The sequence below is a fragment of the Lepus europaeus genome, chromosome X, assembly GCF_033115175.1.
Source record: "Lepus europaeus isolate LE1 chromosome X, mLepTim1.pri, whole genome shotgun sequence".
Classification (NCBI taxonomy): Eukaryota; Metazoa; Chordata; class Mammalia; order Lagomorpha; family Leporidae; genus Lepus; species Lepus europaeus.
In genome coordinates, this window is record NC_084850.1 from 92,012,231 (window position 1) to 92,039,994 (window position 27,764).

At 52.2% G+C, this 27,764-nt stretch overlaps 1 protein-coding gene across 2 annotated transcripts; it reads left to right on the top strand.

Annotated features, from left to right (window-relative positions):
* The first annotated feature begins 4,509 nt into the window (after positions 1-4,509).
* On the top strand, positions 4,510-21,568 carry AMER1 (APC membrane recruitment protein 1). 2 transcript variants are annotated; one of them, XM_062183323.1, is made up of 3 exons: positions 4,510-4,607; positions 10,143-10,275; positions 18,068-21,568. In XM_062183323.1, exon 3 carries the CDS (start codon positions 18,168-18,170, stop codon positions 21,522-21,524), a length of 3,357 nt encoding a protein of 1,118 aa, XP_062039307.1. In that variant the 5' UTR covers positions 4,510-4,607; positions 10,143-10,275; positions 18,068-18,167; the 3' UTR covers positions 21,525-21,568. The 2 variants fall into 2 exon arrangements, with proteins under 2 accessions (XP_062039307.1, XP_062039308.1); XM_062183324.1 differs by lacking the exon at positions 10,143-10,275.
* The last annotated feature ends 6,196 nt before the right edge of the window (positions 21,569-27,764 follow it).

Here is a 27,764-nt window from a genome sequence, read left to right on the forward strand (position 1 = left end):
TTTTTCATAATTTACACTTCCCTTTATCATGAAAAAATGCACTAAAATAAAGCTCATGCTTTTAATTCCATTTATCCATGAATGTTTTTGAAGCGTGGGAAGGGCTTACTATTAGTGGCATTTGAGCAGAGATCTGAAGGAAGTGAAGTGAAACCCATGCTGATATTCAGAGGACAAACATAGTGGGCACAGGGAACAAATGCAAAGGCCCAGATGTGGGATATCTGACATGTCAAACACGGAATGTTCCAAACAGGAGCATTATGTTTTCCTCATTCTGTTTCTAGATTTCCTGGTTCAGCGAATGGCAGTCCTTTGTCTGAGTGAGAAATTGCAGGATATTGGTTCATGAGTTGTGTTCCTCCAGCACTAGACTGGTTGCCCTTGAGAGCAGAATTTGTGTCTAGTTCACCAATCTAGGTGATGGATGCAGCCTGGTACAGAGGAGGTACTCAGCAAATGGCAATATTACACTACACTGACGGATATTGGCAACTAAGCTTAATATCAGGCCTGAAAATGCCTCACCTGGTGATGGTCAGCAAACTTATACTCAGTGCTGAGTCTGTGCTGCAGTTTCTGATGGGTGCTGAGCTACAAAGGGGAACAAGAGATTCTGGGAAACTCGCCTGCGACTGCACAAGCAAAAGGAATCTATACACAAGGAATCACAGACTCAAATGTGCTTCTATTAAAAGTGGTTTCCAAGTCGTATAATGAACTCTACAATTTTGATTTTTTAAATTTATTTTTATTTTTTTATTTTTTTTAAATTTTTGACAGGCAGAGTGGACAGTGAGAGAGAGACAGAGAGAAAGGTCTTCCTTTTGCCGTTGGTTCACCCTCCAATGGCCGCCGCGGTAGGTGTGCTGCGGCCGGCGCACCACGCTGATCCGATGGCAGGAGCCAGGTGCTTCTCCTGGTCTCCCATGGGGTGCAGGGCCCAAGGACTTGGGCCATCCTCCACTGCACTCCTGGGCCACAGCAGAGAGCTGGCCTGGAAGAGGGGCAACCGGGACAGGATCAGTGCCCCGACCGGGACTAGAACCCGGTGTGCCGGCGCCGCAAGGTGGAGGATTAGTCTAGTGAGCCGCGGCGCCGGCCAAACTCTACAATTTTGAATATCTGTACATTGGAGCAGCGGTTGTAGTGGTGATAGTGGTAATGGCAGTTAACAGCAGCAGCTAGCACTTACTGAGAGCTTTGTATGGACCAAGTCCTGTGCCACTTTACATGAAATACTCAATTCATACCACAATCCTGTGACCTGGGGACTATTATTAGCCTCACTTTGTAGAAGTGAACATTGAGACTCAGAGAGGTAAATTAACCTGTCCACATCACATTGCTTCTAAGTGGCATCTCAGCCCAGGCAGAGCCACTATACTGGGCTGCCTCATTAGCAAGAACACACTTAACTAGCTGAGCCTCGGTTTACCCCAGAAGTCATGGTCTTTTGCACTTTGGCCCTTTCTTGGTAGGCTCATTTCCAGGTCTATCTTTCTACCCTACAGAAATTCTCAGCTGTAGCCCTCAAGAATCCTAGCTCTTGCCCAACCCACCATACCCTTTCACAATAATGGACTTTGGCCTCAGCAGGAAAGCTTTCTTTACTTTTCTGCCTTGACTCAGTCATCAAGGCTATCCTCCATGGAGCTTTCCTCAGATGCCTCTTCCCACCCTGGTAGACCAACAGTCTCACTTTCAGCTCCTCTCAGAACCTCATCCCCAAGTCCCCCCAGAAGGTTACCACTGTGCTGCTTCCTCCCAATATCTGTTACCAGGCCTAGCATAGAGCAGGTGCCCATGGAGCACATATCAAAGACAGAAATGGACATTGTCATCATGCAGCCTTCAGTTTATGAAATTGCCTCCACATAGCCTGCTTGTCTGTCTTCATGGGCTTTTTACTGTAGCCACAAGACACTGGGCAGAAGGGGCTTAATCTCCATTTGGCAGGTAAAAAAGCTTAAGAAAGAATTCCTTCGGTCCACCACCAGCTCATGTCTTAACCAAACAAGTTGATCTCCTGCCAGTCAGCATGAAGGATGGGGCCTCAGTGGGGTCCCTCTGAGAGGAGGCATTTTGGGGTAAAAGTTTATGGACACACTTGGTCTTTCCATAATCACCCCTGGGGAGGAGTGGACCAAAGGCTCTCCTTTGCCCTGTGCACACATATAATCTCCCCTCAAGGCTCAGAAATATCAGGGCCACAATAAAAGGCCCAGTTAGGAAGCTTTCTTAGCATTTCAAAGACTCTTATTTTCCCCTGAAGCTCTGCTCCTTTTAGGTTCAGCCCAAAATCTGTCACTCCCAAAGCTGACTGACACAGTAGAATGTTTGGTGGCAAGGCAGAGGGCATGGAGGACGGTCTCCCGTGACAGGGGAGCAGCACAATAGTGTCCTGGGTTATTTCAAGGCTGCCACCTGACTACTTTGCACACCTCCCCTCTTCCTGTTCTCACAGCTGAGGCTGCCCTGGCTCTTCGTTCCCCTGGGCTCCAGATTTGGAAACTGTTTTCTTCAAATCATAATCTTGGCCTACTTCAGAGAGAATCAAAGTTCTGAGTGAAATGTGAGCAGGTGGTAAGTGACCAGAGCCAGGAGGCATTAGGGAAGTCTATGATGGAGGCGCTGCAAAAGGAAAGAAACTTGCTGATCAAGCCCAACGAACAAGATAGCATTCTGCAAAGCATGAAAGCACAGCTTCAGGGGAATGTCACAGTCCAGCCATCCAGATGGGGAAACTGAGGCTAGGCAGAAGGGATTTACTTAACACGGTTGCATAATGAGACAGCAGCAATTTCCCATTCCCCACCATTGATTCAGATCTGGAACTAGGATTGGGGGGGTTCTGATATTCGATCTTGATCTTTATTGAAGATGTACAGAATGTCCTGGATGGTCATGGAAGGTCACAGAATGCTGTAGAAAGAGTTGAGTTGAACTGTCAAATCTCAGAGAGATCAAGGGAGCCAATGAGTCTTACCTCCTACTTACAGAGATGGAGTGGCTGAGACAGGAAAATGGATTGGTCAAAATCTCATGAGTTGGAGGCAGAGCTGAAGCCAGATTCCAGCCCCAGCAGCCATGCCCCTTCCTGTTCCCCACACAAGCAGAGGCAGCAGGGCAACGCTCACCAGTTCAGCAGCTGGATCTTTTCAAGGCAGACAGGACCCTGTGGAGCAGCAGAGAACACTCCCGCAATACAAAGCTGGCATGCATTGTTCTCTAATCCTTTCCCTCCCCTCAGCCTTAACCCACCCTCCTGCCTTTTGAGACTTTCACGGTTTTAGGGCAGGGCCTTCTGGATATTCTTGACTAGTGGTAGAACTGGATTCTTTGTTGCCTCAGCTCACCTGGCCCTGGCAGCCACTAATGCCACTTAACGTCCTCAGGCTAGTTAGAGACCCAAGCTGGGCTGGCCCCCTGCCACATCTCAGAGAGGAGGGCAAGGCTGCCACAGGCCTACTACCTGTGTCTTCAGCACAACCTCCCGTCTGGGCCTGGACAAGATTTTTCTCTCAACATCTAGGCTTTTCAGGGACAGGGACCTGTAGTCAGTCAGGCTCACAGTTAAAGGGGGGCGAGAAGGGTCTCGAGACCTTGGGGATCTCCAGAAGGCTCTGTGCAAGCCGGGGAAACATCTCCCCATAGAAGAAAAGTTAAAGCAGCCCTGAATGGGGAGTTTGGGGCTCCGGAATCCAAATCTGCCCCTGGCTAGGACAGGCTGGCGAACCTTGGGGGAAATTCCTTCCTTTCTCCGGGCAGTAGCGGGCCTGTCGGTAACGGGTGGAAGTCGACCTCAGTCTCCCTAAGGGCCCTGGGGTGCTACAGAGACCAATGAAGCTGGGGCGCGGGAGCTGCAGCTGGCTTGCCTAGCAGGTGAGTGCCTCCTCTGGGTGGTCTGGGAGTTCGAGCCACAGGGCCTTGTCTCTACGCCTAAGGATAGGCAAGCCAAGGTGCCAAGGGGCTGTGAAGTCTTCCCAGACCCCACCCACCCAAACTCTCTACCAGTTTCTCTCCTCGCTGGCCTCTAGCTCTGGGATGAACGGCCGGGTGGCAGCCAGGGCACAGAAAAATGAATGCAGGCGGCCACGAAAATGGGAGCCCTACAAAACCGAAACCGAACTCCAGGGATTCAGCGAACTCCATCCGGGAGGGACCGGCCCATCCAGCCAGCGGTGTAGCCACGCCGCAACCCGCCTGGCGTGGGGGCGGGAGCGGGGAGCCCCAGAAAGGGTTTCCGCACCCTCTCCGCCTCCTGCCAACACCACGCCCGCGCTTATTTGCATTTAAAGAGAAACGCACCAAGGAAAACAGTGGGCAGTCCGGGCACGCCTTCCCACCATAGCGATTGGGTCATACGCCTGCCAATCAACGCAATGACGCCCCACCCTGTGGCCGTGGAGTCCGGTGGGGAGGGGGTATGGGGGAGCTGCCCAAAGCCTGGGGAAGGGGAGTCAGTGCAGGAGGTGACTGGAGCCGCGGCGGCGGCGGCGCCAGGAACAGCGGTGGCGGCGCTCTCGGCCGCGGCAGCCAAGGATCCAGCCGCGGCCAGGGCGGCGCAGCAGACAATAACCGGGCTGAGAGCCGGACCGGGCCGGGTAAGCATTGCGCGCAGCCAGGAGCCTCCGCCTGCGGGCGGTCGGGTGCATTCCCGCGTGCTTCGCTCGGGTCGCCTGGAGGAGGGCACTAAGGACTGGGCTGGTTGCATCGGGGCCGCTGGCCTCTCTCCTTTGGAGCTCGCTTTACAGACTGTCCGTGAGGGGCCCAGCGGCCGCGAGTCCCTTGGGCGCGGGCGACCAAGGCTGGGGGTGGGGAAGGTATGGAGGGTAGGGAGGGCGAGCTAGCATGGGCCATGCCTCCAGGCTCTCGGGGGAGGCGGGGATGGGCCCGCACGTGCTGCCGCGCAGTCCCGGGAGGGACGCCGCCAGCCAGTACCCCAGGCCGCGCATCTGTAGGCCGGGAGCTCCGCAGCTTTGTTGTAGCACATTTGGTGGAACAGCTGTGTTACGCGGGTACTGCTCACCCCAGCGGCCCTGCCGCGGCCCCTCCCCTCCGCTGCGCATCTCCTGCCTCTCCCTCCTCTCTGCGGACGAAGCCAGCGCGCTGGTTCGGGCCCCACGGGGACTGTCTTTGGCGTGGATTAGCCTATCCACACTGTCTGCCCCCTCGCTAGGGGAGCTCCCTCGGGCCTGAGGGAAACTCCCTTGGGCCTGTGGGCTGCCCGCTTCCCTTCGGAGCCTCGGCCTGGCGGCCCCAACCAGCCGCGCCCCCTCCTCCTGGGCCTCTGGGCGCATGTGGCGCCCGCCTCCGCGGGCAGGCGGGCCAGCCGCGGGCTCTTGCTGGTCCTTGGGTCAGAGCTGCAGCGCAAGCTAGTCCTTGGGTTAGAGCTGCAAGGCCGCTTTGTCTCCCCCCGGCCCCGGCCTCTCCTCTTTTTCCCTTGGAGGGGCACTGGCGCGCTTTTCTCTAAGGCCTCCTGTTTAAAAATATCCATAGGCGCAGTGTTGTGCGGGAATTTCCGTGCCAGAGGCCGAGGAGCCAGTCATTGTAGTAGGGGACGCACCGTCGCTGTGTATGTGAAAGGGCTGGTGCTAGGGAGTCGAGCCTGACAACTTTGCAGTTACTTAAAATATCCAACCCGCCTGGCCACTGTCATTGTCTGCTAAAGACACCTCTGACACTGGTGACCGCCCAGACATCGGACTTTGCCTGGGCTGCTGCTCAGGCGTTGAGGGGGCTGTGCCCGCCTGGCGCGCCACAGCCCAGACGCCCAGGCGGCAGCTCGACTGGCCCCGCAGAGCTGAGCTAGCCTCCGTTTGGTCAGGTTCGGTCAGGTTCGCCTCGGCGTGGGCCACAGGATCAAGGCGAGCCTTGTCCCGCACACAAACACCTCCCTCTGTGGCTCTGCCCGCCTGCCGCAGCGGTGTGAGCATGGGCAGGGTGGAGGGCACTGCGCTGTTGAACTCCCTCCTGCCCCACCTGTGGGGATTCCAGCTCAGCCCCCCACCCCCAACCCCGTGCAGTCCCCCTCATTGGGCCCCACCCACTGCACAGGCACAGCACCACAGTGCATCTCTGGCAATGGGCTCTGTAGGCCTTTCTGAGGAACAGGAACCTGGAAGGCTCTGCTGGACCGTTGATCAACCTCTGAAGGTGGAGAACCCTGTGGGCTGCAGGGCCCAGGCGAACCCTGACCACCTTTGCAGAGGGGCAATAAGACCCAGTAAATCCCTGACTTGGGGGAAGGCTAGCTGGGGACCTTTTGACACCAGCCAGGACTGCAGAGACCAAGGTACAGTAACCTCCCACCGTGACCAGGCCTCCACTTGTAGCTGGATCTCTCCAGTTCAGGGTAGAACATGCCCCCTGCCTTGTTCAGGCCTACAGCCCCCTAATGTATCTCACTGCTCTATGTAATTCCCTTCCCCACAGCCAAACCTACTGAGCCTCCACCTGTCCAGATCCTCTTCCCTGGCAGGCCCCAGTTCTAGGCCTACCTTCTCCTTGGTGCCTTTTCTGCCTCCCTGTTTGCCACCCATGGTGACTTCTCCCTCACCGCCCCCCCTCCCCCACCAACTCCTCCAGGACTACCTGCCTCTCCTGGGCATTTTCAGGCTTAAATTATAATAGAAGGCAGACTGTAATTAAGTTTCCCTACCTTTGCTTTGTCTCCCTGGTATTGTGGATGTCTGGGTTCTCCCAGAACCCTTCAGAGGAACAAATGAAACCTGCACCTCAGCCACAACTCTCTCAAAACTTAGCAGTGCAGGGCACTTACTGAATGCTCCCAAGGACTTGCTCTCTTTGTAGAGCAGCTGAGAAGATCTTCACCTTTCCAACTTCTGCTTGTCTTCATTGGCAAGTGACTCAAGAAAGGATACACGTGGCTCAGATATTTATTGAGTGTGCCTTATGAGCATGGAGAAGGGGTCTAGGCTCCAACTGCAAGAATAAACATTGTGATGGATCCCCCAACAGGAAGCTCTGCATTTGGACGGCTCAGAGCCCAGATTTTGCATACCTTTGGTTGCTAACTCAGGGGCACGCTGCTGTGGAGAGAGAGGAACGACCTGTGTATGCCAGGAGATCTTCCTGGGTAGCTGTCAGAAAGTACAAGGACTTGGTAGGCAGAGGGCTAGCAAAACTTCGGAGTGGGAAAGAGTGCCTGGCAGACAGGGTGAGTGAGCTGACTTTGTTGCGGTTGAGATGGTCTGGCCCAGAAGGAGAGAAGAGGTTGGAGCCCAGTGCTGGGGATGCCCAAATACCCAAATACTTCTCCTTTTGGGAGAAGGGCACATTAAAAAGTGGGGAATTGAGAGACATTGACATTTTTGTGTGTATAAAGATGCCATAATAAAAAATGGGGTTTTGAGAAAATTGTAGAATGAGGTCTTAGGAAGGGGTTGGAAGCCTGCTGCAAGTTTGGAACTAGGGCTGAGATCAGGCTATCTCCAAAAGACAGATTCACCATGTCAGCTTCCCTTCAGCCTTTTGGGAGCAACTGGGGACAACCTGGATTCCCAAATACCAATGCTGCAAAGGTTGAGAAATGTTCCCTAGGGCCCTGCTGCACCCCTTCCTCTTAACTGGACAGGCCTTGGGAGAGCACCAGTTTGTACCCCTATGCCACCAGGGTTTGCTGAAGGTCACATAGCTATTTAGGGATAGGCTGTGGCCTCTTGTGCAGCAGATCATTCCACTGTGCCCCAGGCTCCAGCAGCTTTGGCTCCAGGCAGATGTCATTAACTATCCCACCTCCTCCCCTCACCTTCCCCATTCCTTAAGAGGCTGAGTTAATAACTTGGAGGCTCCATCTGGGGAACCTCTTTTCTTTTTCATGTCTCTTTGGCCTCTTGGTCTGCAGCCTGTTGAGGGTTGAAAGTTTCAGAAAGAGGGGAGGTTGGTTGGGAAAAGTTGGCAGGAATGATTCCTTCCTAGGATAGCAGAGGTGTTAAACATTCCTCAAGAATTGTTACATTTATACTCTCAGAAAATGTGTGTGGGAGAACAGCACTGCTCAGTTGGTCCAGGAGATTAAGGGAAGGAGAGAAATAACAGCAACCCTGGCCCGAGCATGAGCATTCCTGTAGGACCAAAGAGGAACAAGGAGTTTCCAGCTTCTTCACTTAACAGATAAGCCACCTGCAGCTAGAAGCAGGGATGCCCAACATTTTTCCATCAATTATCCTGCCTCGAATCCTGCCCAGACAGATAAACTAGGTGATAAAGGTTGAGCCCCCAGAGGAGGTATTTCATACCCTTCCTGTGTCACTCATTCCTGGGTCACCCATCTCACTGCCAAGGAGTTCTTTCTCGGAGCTAATCTGAGCCTCTCATGCTATAGTTAAGCCTTGCCTTGTGGTGTGTGTTTGTGTGTGTGTGTGTGTTTGTGTGTGGAGGGCTGGAGGGGAGAGCAGCTGGCCACCATTGCTTTTCTGCTTAACAACCCACTGGAGATTTCACAGGCATTAAACCATCTCTCCACCCCTAACTTCTGTTCTCGGAATTAAATAATCACAGAGTCTTTCATCTCCTCCGCTCCATCTTATTTTTCAAACCCATGCGTGTGTAAGGGTACCTCCAGCAAGGCAGGCAGGGAAACCGGAATCTCTGCAGAAATGCAGGTACCAGCTAAGTGAGGGCGCGTCGCTCTCCCTCCCCTATTGAGTTTAGGGGAAAATGTGGACAATGGAGAGAATGGCCCGAGGGGGCTTGGTGGGGTCAGAGGCAGGCATACTGGTGCTACAGGGGCCTTTGCAAACCTTTGATCTGCATTTCTTGTCATGGAGCCCTCATTGCTTTCATCTCCTATAGGTTTTTCCCCCCTGCTGGGCCTCCAAGCAGACTGCAACCCTCCTCCTCTAGCCAGCACTCCCCAACCCTCCCTCTCTGTCTGCTCAGCTCTCCCCGCTGCGGGTTGCAGCTCTTTTCTGGGGAGAGAGGGCTAGATCAAGGCAGTTCTGGGCCCCCTCCTCTTTGGCTCTGTTGGGAATATTCCAAAGCTGGGACTAGTGTATTTTCATTGTGTAAAATATTGGGGGAAGGGCAGTTGAGGAGTGCAGCTGGTCCATAATGTACTTGTTTCCTGCAGTGGTGGACTGAGTCCAATCAGGTAGGTACCTGGACTTTCCAGCATAGCCTAGGACTCCCAAAGCCAATCCAGTGCCCTCCCATCCCCCAACTGTGCCATTTAGCAGCTGCTAGAAAATTGAACATGCTACCTTCCCGCCCCTAGCCACTCAGGGCAATCTAAAGTCAAGCAGACTGTTTGGTCCAATCTCCCATTTCTCTATGGGGAAACTGAGGAAGAACAAAGAAGGGATTTACCCAAGGATACACCTAAGTCCAAAGCTCCAGATCCCCAAACTAAATCTCCCTCCTCAAAGCACACTGTCCGGATCACCTTCCAAGACTCCCTTTTCCCACTCAGCTGCCCACCTAGGATGTGGTGAGTAGAGAGGTGGCTGCCTAAGAAAGTCTGAGGTCTCCATTGTCCACTTGGCCTAGCTGCCCCGCTGCCACTGGCCTGTCAACACCTGTGTCCCTGAGGTTAGCTCCTCTCTTGTTCTTCATCTGCACTGGGGGGGAGGGAGAAGGGGGCCCCCATTTCTTACCTTGCCCTTTCTGGGCTCCTGCGGACATGGTGAAAGCCTATGGAGCCTACTCACCTTGGGTACATTGCTCTGTAAGGAGGCTTGGGAGCCTGGGCAGGGATTGACTCCCAACGCCCCAGGCAGGTAGGGGGCCAGAGCTGCCTGAGGAGAAAGCTGAGGCAGCAGGACAGTCCATTTTTAGGGAGAAGCAGTGTCTGGGTTTCCCCAACTAGAAAGAAACTCCTGTGGATTTGGGGCTGGGCCAAGGGACAGAGAAGTGAGGCCTGGAAACCTGCAAGGCTGAATGCAGGCAGAGCGAGACTTGAAGGTCAGGCAAAGGGGTTTGGCCCCGATCCTGTAGGCAATGCGGAATAATTTGATAAGTAGAGGAGGGATGCGCTGAAATCAGGGTTGTAAGAAAATGATTCTGGCAAGGGTGTGCAGGAAGGCTGCGATGGGAGGAGAGGCAGGGGCGGGACTTCGGCGTTGCGGTAGGGCGGGACTAGAGGGAGCTCAGCTAAGAGGCTCCTGTCATCTTCTCAGGAGCTGGAGAGCAGAAGGAGACTGCAAGCAAGGCCGTCACAAGGGCCATTTATCAACCATCTGTTTGGTGCCCAGCGATTAGTTTGCCTTGACATTGATCATCTCTAATCACATCTCACCACAGCCCTGCATGGTAGGTAGCATTTTCTTCATTTTACAGATAAGGCATTTGGGTCTTGGAGATGGCAGGCCACTTGCGGAAAGCACACAGCTTGGAAGGAGCAAAACAAACTGGCATTCCGGTTTCAGGCTGACAAGCTCCAGCTGAATTTATGCTGTTGGAGCTCCCACTCTGTGCTGGTCGCAGCAACTGTGAGAGGAAGAGGGGTCCACTTCTGAGGGAAAGATGAACTGACTGAGGCCTGCTAGAGTGAGTGGCGCGTGGCTGAGTATGTGAATGAGTCCACTAAGGGACTGGTAGGGAGAGAAGGCCCGATCTGGCATCTCTGCTGCGTCTGGAGTTGGCAAACTGCCTCCTGGAGGGAGAGGCCAGCCTCAGCAAGAAGTCCTCCAGTTAGGAGAGTGCTGGTCGCAGGGGCAGCTAAGGGGGCTCCGTCAGCAACCTCTGCAGTTTTGCCAAAGGCTACCAGGCTGAGCAGCCTTGCCTTCAAGCCCTGAAAAAGACAGTTTTGAGAGCTTTAGAAATGGGTTGTTCAAGTTCCAGATAATCTCCGAATTTGTTCTCCTTAAATAGCTCACGTTCTGCATCTGTGTCCACACTGGCAAGTTTCTGTTTCAGCCTCTTCTGGGCCCCTCGGACTTATCTCTGGAGGAAAATGGGAGTTAGAGGGACACGTTCCACAGTTTGGGCGGAGTGCGGTGGGGTTGCTGATGAGGAGAGCAGCCACAAGCTGGGTTGGCGGCCCTAGAGTCCGAAGTCCTCAGGCTTTCTGGAATGTGCTGGGCGGGGCCAAATCAGCAGCAGCCTGTGAGGACTGGAAATGCTGCAGAGAAAGATCAGCTTGGCTGGGACAGAAGTGGGGTGGGAGGGGAGATGATGGCTCTTACAGGTGTGAGGAGAACCTTTGCAGTATTCACATTCAGTTTTCTTCCTTTGGCTGGGGGCCCTGTCCGGTGCAATAGAGTGGCATGAAATTGGGACCCAAGAGGCCTGGGAGTTAGTGTGGCTCTGTCACCATCCTACTGCGTGACCTTGGACAAGTCCTTTCCCAAGTAGGCACACTTTCCTGTTCTGTGGCCAGACGCGACTCATGCATGCTGGGAAGGGAAAAATGGGAGTCGGGGTGGGGAGTGTTTTATAAACTGGTGTACCCTAAGTGGGTGAAGGATGTCTGTTGATTTGCATTTCCTTTGATATTGGTGCTTTTAGCTGAGTTTGAGTTTTTGGCCTTTCTGGCCTGGGCTAGTGAACTGGGCTTGGTTGAAATTCTCAGATAAATGAGAGCTGATAGCCAGTAGCTCACTCTTTTGGGTCCGTGAATGTGGAAAAGTTGGCTAAATGATTAAGTACAGCCTCCTATTGGGGACAGTGAAGCCCAAGGAGGTTTGGTCACCTAGTTAAAGAGCCCCGGGGGGCACCCTATCCAATCCTGACTGAGGTGGTATTATAGCTAGAAGCTGTCCAAGCCTGGTTTGAATAAAATAGTAAGTGTTCATTGCTATAATGTTTTGAGTTTCTGCTTTGTAACACATTTTATTTGATACTTTATATACATTGGTTTTGCTGCCTACAATAGGGATGCGCTCTCAAGGCTTCATGTTACCATTGAGAAAAGTGAGATACAAGCATGTGAAATAGCTCGGTAGATTTCTCCCAGCTGGAAGAGCTGATTCCAGTAAAGAACTGGCTGACTTGGGATAGGAATGGCGGGGGCTAAGTCCTCATTCTCACTGCTTCTCCCCAACATACAGAAGGGCAGGATGGGCCTGGAGCAGGCTTGCCTCCAGGAAGACTGCTTGAAACAGGCCTGGGGAATAGGGGCTGGCTGAGGCCGTGCCTCTGGAGCCGCTGCGTAAGTCCACATACTTCTGTCTCTTCCCTAAATCCAGCCTTCTCTAAGTTGGCTGTATGAGCCCCAGGAAGCTGAGCTAGGAGTACAGTGTGCAAGGCTCAGGCTGTAACTGTTTTTTTCCTCCCAAAGAAGTGTCTCTGGGGTGGGTCTGAGTCCTGTGTTTTAAGTAGAGGGGAGAATAAAGAAGCTCCTCTCTGATAGCCAGTCCTGCACTGCTTCCAGAATAGCCTTGAGGCTGGCTCTGGGAGTGGGGATGGCCCTACTGCTTTCTTTTTTTTTTTTAAGATTTATTTATTTATTTGAAAGGCAGAGTTTGAGAGAGGCACAGGTAGAGAGAGAGAGGCCTTCTATCCACTGGTTCACTCTCCAGATGGTCGCAACGGCTGGAGCTGTGCCGATCTGAAGCCAGGAGCCAGGAGTTTCCTCCAGGTCTCCCACATGGGTGCAGGGGCCCAAGGACTTGAGCCATCTTCTACTGCTTTCCCAGGCCATAGCAGAGAGCTGGATTGGAAGTGAAGTAGCCGGGACTCGAACCCGTGCTCATATGGGATGCCGGCACTGCAGGCGGTGGCTTTATGCATTACGCCACAGCATTGTCAGCCCCCCTACTGCTTTCTGTCTCAGTATTCTCCCTGCTGTGAAAGCAGCAGCTTCAGCGAGAAGTCCCTACCAGGGACACCAGACTAGCTTATCCTGCAGTCCTCCTGAAACAGAGAGAGACAGCCACACAGATTGAGAAACCTGAGGGTTGCATTTAGCAGGGCCACTTTCTTGGCGAGAACCTTGGGGGAAACCAGCGCCAGTCTAAGGGAGCTAGAGTCTGTCCCTTGTGTTTTCTGCCCCACCTCACTCCCCTGGTGAACTTGTGTGGTGCTCAGTAAATGCAGTACCACCTATGAGGAAGGACAGCTTCGTGACCTGGGCAGGGATGAGGGAGGCTGTAGCAATGAGGGAAGAGGTAGGCAGAGTAGAGGAGGTCTCAGTTAGATTTAACTAGGTGGGATAGGCTGGATGGCTGCCAGCTAGGAGAGACCCCTGCCTCCTTCCTTCCTAGTGTCTTTGGGGACTCAGGCTGAGGAATTACAGAAGCAGCAGGGAGACATGGCCCTGGGAGAGACATGGCAGGGAGATGAGAGATGGCAGTTTCCAGGCTGATCCTTGCCAGCAAGGTTAAGGGGAGGGCTTGAATTGGGGCTGAGACCAAGAAAGTCTGCAACCCAGGGACACACAACCCTGCCTAGTTCAAGCACCCCCATCACATAGGCAGAAGCCTTTTAAATCTCCTGGCAGAGGATTTTACATGGGTCTATGCATATAAAACCTCCTCACACCTGGCTCCCCATCTGCCTGGCCAAAGGAGCAGGTCCCGCAGTGCCCCACGGCAAATGGCTTTACAAATGAGCAGCCTTTTACGCAAGGTCTTCTGCTTCCTAAGAAATGGGGATCTGACCTGGAAGGGAGTAATAATGAGAGTCATGCCAGTCTTTCTCATTTGCACTGTACTTTGCAGTTTGCAAAGTGCTTTTTGGTGCCCATTAGCACATCTCATCCTCGCACCGCTGCAGTTGAACTGGAGGTGTGTGTGTGTGTGTGTGTGTGTGGAGGGGGTGTAGGTAGAGGAGCTATTTCCATCTTGGAATAGCCCACAAGTACTTGCGGCTCAGCAGGCTGGCTTGGCCTGCTCAGCATCCCTTGGCACACTCCTGTGGCCCAGGCTCCTTCCACAACACACCGCAGCTGCCTGTGGCAGGGAAGGGGACGATATTGAAAGCGGTGGTGGACTGGCCTCTGCCCCTACAGCGCACAGGAATAAGGGCAAGTGAAAGCCCAAGAGGACTGCCCTTCAGCTCAAGGTTCTGAAAAGCAGCCCTGTTTGTGATTCACTTTGCCCAATCCCTCTGTGCCCCGGGAACTCCAGCCCCAGCCCCAGCCCCAGCCCCAGCCCCAGCAGGATGGGTCAAGCTTTGATTCATGAGCATGTCTGGGTCCCATGAGGCTTCTTTAAGGCCTGGTTGCACTTACTAGTCTCACCTGGGCCTTTTGCTGAATCACTGCCATTTTCACTCCCTCCCATCTGATAAAGCCCACACCAAATGCCTTCTCCTCAAGGCAGCTTTCCTGAGCACGGAGGATGGCTTTCTGGCTGTCATATTTACCCACGGGGTATGAAAACAAGTCACAAAGGAACCATGTCCCACTACCTGGCTTGAGAAAGAACAGGACCTGCTCTTTAGGACCTGCTTCATGTTGTACTTTCACCCTGTTAACATAAGGGACTCGCTCCTTAGTTTAGGAACTCCCTAAAAGTCTAGGCTGGGGGTGCCCCTTCTTGGCCTGCCCTGCAGCTTGGAGTTCAGCACCTGTCACTCACTGATTGTGCAGGAGCGGTATGTTTCATGAATCCCACAGAGGTGAATACTGTTTCACCCCAGCTCCCCCATCTCTAATACTGTAATGACAACCCTGTCAGTAATTTCAGGGCTGAGGTGAAAACCTCTGTGCTCTGGAAAATGGGGGACTCATGTGGATGACAGAGCCTATATTCCCATCATACTCTGGGGCAGGGGACTATGGGTAAGTGAGTGTGTGGGTGTGGGTGTTTGGAAATGGAAGGCACTGTGTGTTGTGGGGGCTCTCAGATACAGGCAGGGCTGAATTGGAATTGTGTGATGTCAAAATATGCCACCCAGCCAGCCATCCCACTCCTTGGAATTTACCCAAAGGAAATTAAATTGGCAAGTAAAAAAGCTGTCTGTACCATGATGTTTATTGCAGCTCAATTCACAATAGCTAAGACCTGGAATCAACCTAAATGCCCATCAACAGTAGACTAGATAAAGAAATTATGGGATATGTACTCTATAGAATAGTATGCAGCAGTAAAAAAACAATGAAATCTGGTCATTCGCAACAAAATGGATGAATCTGGAAAACATTATGCTGAGTGAAATAAGCCAATCCCCAAGGGACAAATATCATATGTTCTTCCTGATCGGTGACAACTAACCAAGCACCAAAAAGGAAACCTGTTGAAGTGAAATGGTGAGAAGAGAAACGGTGACTTGATCAGCCCGTGCCCTGACTGTTGATGAACAACTTAATACTTTATCCCTTTTAGTATTTTTTTGTTCTACTTAATACTATTGGTTGAACTCTGTAATCAACACACATTTATTCTTAGGTGTTGAAATTTAACTGAAAAGTGATCCCTGTTAAATATAAGAGAGGGAGGAGATATACAATCTGGGACATGCTCAATCTGACTTGCCCCAAACGGTAGAGTTAGAAACATACCAGGGGATTCCAATTCAATCCCATCAAAGTGGCATATACTAATGCCATCTCACTAGTCAAAGTGATCAGTTTCAGTTCACAATTGATCATAATGATAGGATTAAGAGTCAAAGGGATCACATAAACAAGACTAGTGTCTGCTAATACTAGCTGATAGAATTTAAAAGGAGAGAATGATCCAACATGGGAAGCAGGATACACAGCAGACTCATAGAATGGCAGATGTCTTAAACAGCACTGTGGCCTCAGAATCAGCCCTTAAGGCATTCAGATATGGCTGAAGAGCCCATGAGAGTATTTTAGGCATGGAAAGCCAAGGCACTCAGGCAAAAACAAAAGGAAAAAAAAAGACCTAAATGAAAGATCTCTGTGAGTGAGATCCCAGTGGAAAGAATGGGCCATCAAAGAAAGAAGTACCTTTCTCTGAAGGGAGGAGAGAACTTCCACTTTGACTATGACCTTGTCTAACTAAGATCAGAGTCCACGAACTCAAGAGGCTTCCATAGCCTTGGCAACTCATGACAAGAGCTTAGGGTGATTACTGACACCATAAACAAGAGTGTCAATTGTTAAGTCAACAACAGAAGTCACTGTGTACCTACTCCCCATGTAGGATCTCTGTCCTTAATGTGTTGTACAATGTGAATTAATGCTATAACTAGTACTCAAACAGTACTTTACACTTTGTGTTTCTGTGTGGGTACACACTGTTGAAATCTTTACTTAATATGTACTAAATTGATCTTCTGTATATAAAGTTAATTGAAAATGAATCTTGATGTGAATGGAAGGGGAGAGGGAGCAGGAGATGGGAGGGTTGTGGGTGTCAGGGAAGTTATGGGGGGGGGAAGCCACTGTAATCCAAAAGCTGTACTTTGGAAATTTATATTTAATAAATAAAAGGTAAAAAAATATGCCACCCAGGAAAACCTGTAACCTGAGAAAATGGCAACACAGAGATCTCAGCAAAGAAGCCATCAGATGAGTTGGTCTTGCACTATTCTGGATAACCAGCCATTATCTTTTGCCTATTTTAATATTTATCTCTACAGAGTGCTCTTGATGGAAACTTGCATCACACTGATGATTGAAGTGTCAAGGCAAGCAAGGCAACAAGCACAAATTAATGTTTGGAAGAGAGGAGTAGGGGCTCCAGGAAGAGGTCAGGGTGGGGGAGGGGGAGATTTCTAATGAGGTCAGAAGCCTGAGTACAGCTGCCAGTCTCTCTCCACTCCGTGCTGGTCCACAGTCTTCTACTGCATCGTGAATGTTTGAGTCTTATTCCTGTTGCTACCAGTCGCAGAGCTGGTTTGCTGATCAGCTGCTCCCAGACAGCAGTGATATTTCTCTCTCTCTCTCTCTCTCTCTCGCTCTCTCTCTCTCTTTCTGTGTGTGTGTGTGTGTGTGTCCCAGTAGCCCTCCCAGCAGCTGTTCTACCTCTGCTTCCCACCTTAAGTCCATCAGCAGGCTGCTCACTGATTCAGCTGTTGAACAGCTACAGTCAATGGAGCACACCAGATAGGGGTAGGAGGAGGTATGTTTGGGTGGGTGGTGGTTAGCCCTTGTTTGTATTCCCTCTCTTGGCATTTGGGTGTTTGGAGGATTGGGAGCCTAGACCAGAGGGGTTTGGTTTGTACCAGTTTTATTTGAATAGCTGTTGAAAGCCTGTGTCGTGGGCAAGAAGTGTAAACCACATAGGGTCATGCCTTTAAGGAGTTCCCTCCCTGGAGAGGGAGCTGCTAGATAGGGGCCAACAGAACCAGGGAGGGGACTGGAGGAGAAACAGTTTGCCTCCCACTTCTAAAGGTAAAGCTCTAAACCTCATGGGGGCTCCAAGTTGGCAGAGGACAGTAAGTAGTGGCTTAGATCATTCCTCAATGACCTCTAAGAGGAGGAGGGGTTGGTAGGCCTCTTGGATGGAGGATACTGAAGCCCGGAGAGTACCTTTCCTGAGGCCACCCCATCATGTTAGCAGGTTCTGGAGTGCAACCTCAGTCTGCGGGTCTGTGAGCCTCCCTCTCTGGGGTTCTGAAGGATTGAGCATGGTCCTGCACATGATTTGCCAAGCCCTGTGGGCAGGATGAGAAACTTTACATCTGCTTTTCTTCCCCACCCCAGGCAAAATGTCAGTGGGAGCTCAGTGTAATGTGAAACTGAGGCCTGGATCCCGGAGAACGCAGTGAGGACTTAATGGACCATGTGGTCAGATGCTTTACAAAAATTCTGTGACAACAGAGCCAGGCTCCCTCCTGCCTTATGTGTGTCTCCCTACAACTGCCCTTTAGACAGCCAATGGCCACCCCCCCCCTTCCCCTGCCCCACAGCCAATAGCACAACCTGACCTTTTGCATGTCTGCGGTTTCCCCTGCCCAGTGCTCCCCTGAGCTTAGGGTGACCTGAAAGGAGTGGACCCAGTGAGGGGATAGCAGGTGATGGCTGCCTGTTGCTCTGTGTGGGATTTTGCCGCCTTGGGGCCCGGAGGGGGCTGGCCAAGCAAGCAAAACATATGGAGTGGATTATGATTTTCCCCACGTTTCCCTTTTCTTTCTCTCTGGCTCCACTCAACCCTGAGACCACAGACACCTGTGCAAACAAACCCAGCCTGGCTGCTTGCTCACCAGTATCTGTCTCTCTGTCTGCCTCTCTCATCTCTTGCAGACCCTACGGTGATGCCTCCTCAACTGATGATGTTGTAACAGTGCCTGGAAGGCAGCGGCTGCATTTCCAGCTTAAACCTATCTGAGTTGTCCCCATCGCCATGGAAACCCAAAAGGATGAAGCTGCTCAGGCCAGGGGAGCGACAGCTTCGGGGGACACCCAGGACCAAGGGGCAGAAAAAGGAGCCAAGAAGAACAAGGCAGCTGAACCGACAGAAGGGCCAACATCAGAGCCGCCCTCCTCTGGCCCAGGTAGGCTGAAGAAAACTGCCATGAAACTCTTTGGTGGCAAGAAGGGGATCTGTACTCTGCCTAGTTTCTTTGGAGGGGGACGAAGCAAAGGTTCTGGGAAAGGCAGCTCCAGGAAGGGTCTCAGTAAGAGCAAGACCCATGATGGCCTGAGCGAAGCAGCCCATGGTCCTGAAGAGGTTGTCAGTGAAGGAACTGGCTTCCCGCTACCTTTGCCTGAGTCACCCTGCGGATTTCCCAGCTCCCAGAGTGCCCACGGGGCTTTGGAGACAGGCTCCAGGAGGAAGACATCAGCGGCTGGAGCCCCAGAGAAAGCTGGGGATGAGAAGGTTCCCTCTGTGCCCAAGCCAAAGAAAGGCCTAAAAGGCTTTTTCAGCAGTATTCGTCGGCACAGGAAGAGCAAGGTCACTGGGGCTGAGCAAAATGAGCCAGGGGCAAAGGATCCTGAGGGCACCAAAGCCAGGCCTCATGAGCTCGTTAGCTCGTCACCTCTGCTCCCCTCTGAGGAGTCCTTCCAAGCCCTAAGAAAGGAAAATTCCAAGCCCCAGGAAGCCCCTGGACCAAAAGTTTCTCCGGTACCAGAGCGTTCTCCACCACCCACTGAGAAGATGGCCTGCAAAGATACAGAAAAGCTCCCAGGGGCCTGTGCCCCGGTACTAGTGCAGCCCAACTCTGTCCCTGAAGCCAGTAGCCTAGAGGAGCCCCACAGCCCAGAAACAGGCGAGAAAGTGGTGGCAGGAGACGTAAACCCGCCTGGCGGTCCTGTGGGAGACCAGCTGAGCCTCCTGTTTGGGGATGTCACATCCCTGAAAAGCTTTGACTCTCTGACAGGTTGTGGTGACATTATAGCTGAACAGGACATGGACAGTATGACAGACAGCATGGCCTCTGGGGGCCAGAGGGCCAACCGAGATGGGACCAAAAGAAGTTCTTGCCTGGTGACCTACCAAGGAGGTGGGGAAGAGATGGCCCTGCCGGATGATGATGATGATGACGAAGAGGAGGAGGAGGAGGAGGAAGTGGAGTTAGAGGAGGAAGAAGAGGAAGTCAAAGAGGAGGAGGAAGACAATGACTTAGAATATCTGTGGGCCAGTGCTCAGATGTACCCGAGACCCAATATGAACCTGGGCTACCCTCCCACCACATCCCCGGGCCACCATGCCTACATGCTCCTTGACCCTGTTCGGTCTTACCCTGGTCTGGCCCCTGGGGAACTTCTGACTCCTCAGAGTGACCAGCAAGAATCGGCCCCTAATAGTGATGAAGGCTATTATGATTCTACCACACCCGGCTTTGAGGATGATTCAGGTGAGGCCCTGGGGCTCGTGCGTAGGGATTGCTTACCCCGTGACAGTTACAGTGGTGATGCCCTCTATGAGTTCTATGAGCCAGATGACAGTCTCGAGAACTCCCCGCCCGAGGATGATTGCCTTTACGACCTCCATGGCCGCAGCTCTGAGATGTTTGACCCCTTCTTGAACTTCGAGCCCTTTTCTTCCTCACGGCCACCAGGGGCTATGGAGACAGAGGAGGAGCGGCTGGTGACTATCCAGAAACAGTTGTTGTATTGGGAACTCCGGCGGGAGCAACTCGAGGCCCGGGAGGCACGCACCCGAGAGGCTCATACCAGGGAAGCCTGTGCCCGAGAGACCCACTCCCGGGACACTCATGCCAGGGAGCCCCGTGCCCGAGAGGCCCCAGCCAGAGAGGCTCGTGCTCGAGAAGCCCCGGCCCGGCAAGAGAAGCCCGTCTTGGAGTATCAGATGAGGCCCCTAGGCCCCTCGGTGATGGGCCTGGTGGCAGGAGCATCAGGGGCCTCTCAGACGTCCTGCCGGGGAACCACCTCAGCTTTCCCCACCACTGCGAGCAGTGAGCCAGACTGGAGGGATTTCCGTCCACTGGAGAAGCGATTCGAGGGAACCTGCTCCAAGAAAGATCAAAGCACCTGCCTGATGCAGCTCTTCCAGAGTGATGCCATGTTTGAGCCAGACATGCAGGAAGCAAATTTTGGAGGCTCACCCAGGAGGGCCTACCCTACTTACTCGCCCCCTGAGGAGCCAGAGGAAGAGGAGGTGGAGAAGGAAGGGAATGCCACCGTGAGCTTCTCCCAGGCCCTGGTGGAGTTCACCAGCAACGGAAACCTCTTCTCCAGCATGTCCTGCAGCTCTGACTCTGACTCGTCCTTCACTCAAAACCTCCCCGAGCTGCCGCCCATGGTGACCTTTGACATCGCTGATGTGGAACGAGACGGAGAAGGCAAGTGCGAAGAGAATCCTGAGTTCCACAATGACGAAGACCTCGCAGCCTCCTTGGAAGCTTTCGAACTGGGCTATTACCACAAACATGCCTTCAACAACTACCGCAGCCGTTTCTACCAAGGCCTGCCCTGGGGTGTGAGCAGCCTCCCTCGATACTTGGGACTACCTGGCATGCACCCTCGACCTCCACCTGCTGCCATGGCCCTCAACAGGAGGAGCCGCTCCCTCGACACAGCGGAGACCTTAGAGCTGGAGCTGTCTAATTCTCACCTAGCCCAGGGCTACTTGGAGTCTGATGAGCTCCAGGCTCAGCAGGAAGATTCAGATGAAGAAGAAGAGGAGGAAGAGGGAGAATGGGGCCGAGACAGCCCCCTGTCCCTCTATACTGAACCCCCAGGGGCCTATGACTGGCCTGCCTGGGCTCCCTGTCCCCTACCCATTGGGCCAGGCCCTGCCTGGATGAGCCCTGGCCAGTTGGATGGGCCTTCCAGCCAGTCTCCATATGGGCAGGCAACCTGTTGTGTACCTCCTGTGGCCAAGCCAGTGGCGCTTTCAGGGCCAGGGCCAGAGCCAAGGGCACCTGAGGAATCTGGGCCTCAGCTAGCTCGACCCTCACACCTACCCCTACCCATGGGCCCTTGCTATAACCTTCAGCCACAGGCCTCCCAGAGTATGAGGGCCAGGCCTCGAGATGTGCTGCTGCCTGTCAATGAGCCCAGTTGCTCCTCTGGCTCTGTAAGCTTCAATCCCAGCCCTCTGCCCCAGGCCAAGCCTGTAGGCATCACCCATGGCATCCCTCAGCTGCCCAGGGTCCGGCCTGAGCTCCTCCAGCCTCGGCCCAGTCACTATGGGGCTTCCGGCCTTGACCTGTCAAAGGAGAAGGCCGAGCAAGGTGCCTCTCTCCCCACCAGCTACTCCTCCACTGCCGTGAATGGAAACCTAGCCAAGTAGTCATCCTCAATTCCGGAGTGGGGGCATGGGGCCTGAGCATGTGAATGGGGATCAGGGATAGGGCAGAGGGGTGGGGGGGTGGGGGTCGCTGTTTAACTTGAAAATCCTATTGGCCAAGGAAAACTCCTGTGAGTTTTCACCTTTGTTTTCCCACTTCCCTCTCCTGCTATCTATGGCCACATTCAGCTCCAGTACATCTGCCCAAGGAGGCTGCTGCTGCTGTGCCCCAGTTTTTGCTTTTGGGGTTTCTTCTTGTGACCCATGCAGGGTTTAGGATGCTGTAATTTTGTGCCTATTCCAGTTGCTGCGTTAGTGATTATACATGTATATATATGTATATGTGTGTGTGTGTATATATATATATATATACACATATACATATATAGCATGCATCCTTGACACAGGCTGTACCCTTAGTGCCCCTCCTCCTCCCCCTAGTGAATGATTAACCACTGACTGGTAGCAGCCAGGTCTGCACTGCCTCCCCCTGCAGGGTGGGAGGCTTAGTTGCTCTTAGCAATGTGAAATGAATGGTACAAATCCAACCCACTCCCGTTCCTTTTAGCCTTGGTGTAGCTGCCACCATTAAATCAGATGACTATAAGCTATTTGTCCCAGCTAGCTGTCCTTAGAGAGGATCAAGTAGCAAGTGTCTCACTGCTTATTGCTGTGGACTTTGGTATCATAACTAGATGGGTCCTTTTAACCTGGCCTGTCATAGCTTGGGTTGAAGACAAAAACCCTAATCCCCTTAATGGAGTGATTTAACTTCGTCCTGTTGCAAACAGAAGACAGACCAAACTTCTGTTGTGGACATACCATTGAGTCTTGAGCTCTGGAAGGCTATAATTTTTTTCCTTCTTCCTGTCTTAAGCCTGTAACTGTCTCAGTTGCAGACATGTTTGAATTTTTATTCTTTTTTCCTCTAAAGGAAGTTCTCATAATCTCATCACAAAGAACGCAGTCTTAATTGAGATAAGGGGAGAGAAGCAACCTCAGTTAGGCCTGACTGTAGGAGTTGGGGGTTTTGTGGGGTGCAGGGGAAGAATAGAAAAAGGAGGCCTGTTTTTACCAGCCAGCACAAGAGGGGATTTCAGCCTTTGTGGAAGTCAAGGTAACCCAGCTTCTTGGGAGGGAAAAGTGCCCCCCAGCTCTGCCCCCCAACACAGAAAGTTCCTTAAGCCTTGTCCAGCCCTTCATTTGGACCCTGTAAAGAGGCTCCAGCCTTGCACTCCTGAGACAGGATACCAAAGGCATCTCCGCTGCTTTTCTGGGCTCTGGAAAGAGCTTTCATCTTCTGATTAGCCAAGTCCTTAGCATTATCAAAGGACCAGGCTTCTTGAGAGGAAAGACTGTGACCTGCCCTCACTCTACCAAGCTGCAGAACTGTGATTTGCATGGACTGGATAGCAACTTCCCTTCTGCACCCATGCAATTTTCATGTTGGACATACTGGAGGGCGAGAGCTTGCTGTCGAGAAACATTGCAACAGGCTGATCTTGTCAGGCTTGACCTCTCGTTAATCACCCATATGAGAGGGTTCTTTTAAAATTTCTCCCTTGGAAATGGCACATAGAACATTTTTTTGCCTGGATGTGTTGACACAAATTATGATTCTTGTCCCCTGCCCTGCTCCAGCGCCCCTACCTGTCTTCCTGCCTGTTACAAGAAGTCAACAGGGCTCTTACTATTCCTGAGCTATGGCAATTTAGCTTGGGAACAGATGCTGTTAGCCCCCTGGGTCAAGATGATGTTGTGGGAAAACTTCCATGCCGGTCTTTGACACCATTTATGTTTGGGGTTGACCCTACACTCCTCCCCACGAAGAGCAGACCTGGCGAGTAGAAAACTGAGCCCCCGAAGGCACCACATGAGCTTGCCTGGTACCAATGCCACCCCTCAAGGGACCCAGCGCAGTCCTCCAGGCTGACTTTGGCTGCATCATGAAGAAATGCATCTGTTGTGGAGCTGAAGAATGAAATGGGGTGAGGAAGACCCTCCTCGCTCCGAGCACAGAATTCTGGGAGAGAAGTGCCCAAATTCCAACCATCTGGCCTCTTACCAAAGCTGTTTTGGGAAAGTGGGGCTGAAATTGGCCTGGCTGTTTGGCAGGAAGTAAACACTCACCAAATGCCTTTACCACAGAGGAAAACCCACCTCTGGCCTCTTCCTTCAGGGCAGCTCAAGCTCCTGCCTGCATGTAAACTGTACCAGCTGCAGCAGGCAGTAGAGCCATCACCAGCCTCCAGAGCCCATTGGAGAACGGCAACCAGCCTATCTGGGAAGAGGAAAAGGAGGCAGTCAGTCTTTGGCCAAGGGCTGAGAGCTTTCTGCTGTCATAGCCCTGACATACTTTGCTGGGCTGTGGAAGATCACATACCACAGAGTAAGGCTCAGGGCTGAGTGGAAGTTCATGGTTTGGACAGCGTTGCTGCCTGTAAGTCCCTTCACTGCCCTGGCCAGCCCAAGGACAGGCTCTTTACCACCAGAAGTGAGGCAGTCAGGGTCCGCTGCAAAAGCAGGCTGCTTTGAGTCTGTAGAGCCAAGTGGTTCATGATTGAACCCCAGCTGCAACCCAGAGAAGGAAGGAAGACCTGGCTGGAGACATGTGATGATGGCAGCACAGGGTGACACTGGGGGAGCCAGCCAGGCTCCAGGTCCACCCACACATAGGCCTGTGCTCGCTTGGCTAGCACTGAATATGCCCCCAGACGACCAAAGGTGTTGATGTCACGTCCACACCTCCTGGGCTGTGACCAGATGAACACTATGTCTCCATGGCAAGGTCCTGGGATAATGCTTTTGGATGTGGCTTCCAGGGAAGATGTGACTTCAGAGGAGGTAGTTGCCCTCATCTTACTACCCAGTAGGCCTCTCTAGTGCCAGACATCTCTGATCCTGAGAATTCCCAGATGAGACCAGTCCTTGGGGGACCAGTGAACGTGGATAGAGAAGGCCACCTAGCAGGCCTCTCCCAGGGCCAGGATGCCAGTTTCTTGGTGCTTTAGAGTCTCCAAGGAAGCCCTGCCTTGGGGCCCAGTTAGAGCCAGTCCTGCCCATCTGGCCTCAGCTTGGCGACCAGGCCGCAAGCCTCCTAGGATAAAGGCTTCAACAAACACTAGTCTCCCTCCCTCCTCAGTGCCGTACCAAGGAGGGAAGTAGCTTCCCATACCCAGGAGGCTGGGTGCATACCCCTCATCCTGCTGCCAGTGGCTTTCCCACCTGTGTCAGTGCCACCACCCCATCTGCCCTCGGCTCCCAGGCCCAGTTGCTAGAGGGAGGTATGGGGGGGTTAGCAGGGAGACTTCAAGTTTACCCATGTGTATGTTGCATCCAAGTTGTTTTTAATATATATATATCAAAAGTCAATTATCTATTTTTGTATTGTTTGCATTTTATATTCATGGAAAACAATGTTTATCAATTGTTCTTTTCTGATATATTTTATTTTTAAGCGGTGCTGTTTACAGTTTTAAACAAACAAAGATGACACAAAATACGCTGCTGCTCGTGCAGAGGGCTGGCATCTCAACTGCCTAGGGCCCTCCCTCTTTCCCTCTCCCTACCCGTGCTGTATCTCTCTGTCCATTCCCTCCCCCAGACCCCCGTCATAGGGACAGCAGAAGATGCCCAGGTACCGAAGACCAACGCCAGGTAATGCAGGCGTGTGGAACCTGGTAGACAGTGTGTCGTTTTATAGCTTTATTTGATGTTTTTCTTTCGGACCCCACCTTCCCCGTGTGTAGACCTTCTGAGAACACTCATGTCTCTTTTGTTTTATTTTCCCCCCTTCTGTACGTCTTATGCTTTCATTTTGAAAGCAGAGTGCCCATGTTGTGCTATTAGTCATGTTGAGTTTCTCCAAAGAAGCATTTTGGGGATGTTCTCTACCCAGTGGGGAGGGCAGGGGGTTTCAAGCATGCCCCCTTTCTCCGAGAAGCTGGGGGAGACTGATGGCAATGATGCTTGAAACATCAGGAATTGACCATCTCGTTGAGAAAACCCTTGCATGGGACTTTCTAGGAGCTCATTTGATTGTGACATTTTCCCAGAAGAGACTTTGGGGAATTCCTTGACCCCTCTTGCTGCTTTGGGGGAATCTCTCCCCCTGCCACCATTCCCCCTCCCCCGCCCCACTCCAGCTCACACGTGGATGATCCTTTGGGAAATGATGACTGTCAGGGTGATGGCTCTCTGGCCTGATCCCCTACATTTCCATCCTATGGTCAGTCACTCCAGAGAAGAAAATCCACATGGCATGATATGTGTGAGGGTTGGGTCCATTGAGAGGCGGGGCTTTAATTCTTGTTACTATTGGTGCTTATTTTCCTTGCTGTATATGGGATGGGGGTGGGGGGGAAGAAAACAGGAATGTATATTTAGGTCATGTTAAATGAAATGGCTGGGGGAAAGAGGGAAGAACTGAGGAACTGCAGTAGATTGTCACTGCAGGTGTAGGAGTTCTTTTCTCCCAGTGCAGAAACAGGAGCATGGCTCCCGGCTGTGCCTGAGCTTTCCTTTCCCGGTTTGATCCGTGAGGCACCACAGAATCACCTGCGTTGTGACCTCTCCACTCCTAGCTCTCACTGACATCTGGATATCTTGATGCACTGCCTGTTTGTTACAACATCTATTTCTTTTGCTGAATGCTAATAAACTTCTGGGTTCAAGAGGGACCCCCCCCCAGTCACTAAAGTGCATTCTTGTGGTTTGTTCCACTGCAGCGTTCTTGTGATCCGTGGTTGTTGGGTTTGCCCTTGAAGGGAAATTGAGAAACCAAGGAGTGGGAGGAGGGGAGCGAGCAGGGCACTCAGCAGGGGAAACAGAAGCCAGGGCTGACACTGAAAGTAGAGGAAACAAGTTCTTCATCCAAAGCTGTACCTTGCACCTTGTATCTCAGTCTGATGCTGTGTTGGTAAACTCCGTCATACATACCTTCCATACCCTGAGATCTGCCCCTTAAGTCACTGTACGCTGCCAAGGGCTGGTTAGCACTTCTGAAATTGGCCTCAGTTCATGCAAGTGTGCTGGCCTTCCCACCAGCTAAGGGGTAGAGGGATGCATGTTTGCTGATGCCTCAATCAAGAGGATGTGGGACTACCAGGCTCAGGTGAAGGAAGGGGATGCTTCACCCAGGCTTGTGGGCAGAGGTGCTGGCCAGGTAGTTACTGCTCCACATGTTTGGCTGTGGGGTTGAGTCGGGAGTGTGGCTTCTGCCCGTTATTGCAGAGCATCTTACAGATCTGGCACCAGAGGTGTACCGTAGCAGCATCTCAGTTACCTTGGGGTCATGTGCTGATTTCAGGGCCTGTCCTAGCCTAATCAGAAATTGCTTGCCCATTTCTGTCATCCATGGAGGTGCCTACCTGTGCCGCCACCAACCAGAAGGAGGTGATTGGGCTCATGGATTTGGTTTCTCTGCTCCAAACTCTTACCTTGGCCCCTGGCAAGCAAGTGAATCAGACACCTGCTGTGGGGCTTCCCTAAATGCTTCCCCACCCCCTCCCCCAGCTGTAATTTCCAAGTGAGCTAGAGGCCTGGAAGAGCAGCTACTTGAAAGTGCTGTGGACAGTGCTGCCACTGATAGAACTGGAGAGATCCCTGGGGCCTCTCCCAGACCAGCAAAGAAGCTTGTGGGCTTCAGGACCTGATGAAGCAAGTAAATCCAATTAAAAGCAAATTAGCAAGAGAGATCCTCTTGGGAGGGGGTGGGGGTTTGACTTTTCATACAAGTTGAATTCTGTGTCCTAGGCTGCCCAGGAAAGAGAAAAGATGCAGATGTGGTTGCTAAGGAAACTTTTGGAGCAAGGCCCTCTGGGAAGATTCATCAAGTCTCATTGCATCCACTGGAAATACCATGGGGTGATAGTGTCATGATGGCCTGGGTTTCTGCCCTAAATTTTGCTTCTCATTTATCAACTGGGCCTTAGGCAAATCCCTTCTCCTTCATGAGCATATATTTAATTAGGCTGTTTCCTATATGCAAGTTAGAAAACTGGGCTCCCTCAGAGGGACCCAGGGAGCTTTTCAACCCCCTAAGCCTGGCCCTCCCCACCCTGATCCTGACTCAGTTGGCCTGGGATGAAGTTCTATCAATATTTTTTGTAAATCCCATATGGCTGGCATGTTGGACCTAGACAAAGCAGGTGATAATAGCTCTTCCTGTTTGTTTTGCTCTGACAGATGGTTGCCTTTGCTCTGGCCCCCAGAGGAGCCCTTTGCAGTGCTGGAGGTGTATAT

What these genes read in the sequence shown, in the direction of transcription:
- AMER1 (XM_062183323.1), top strand. Translation starts at nt 18,168, where the DNA reads ATGGAAACCCAAAAGGATGAAGCTGCTCAGGCCAGGGGAGCGACAGCT.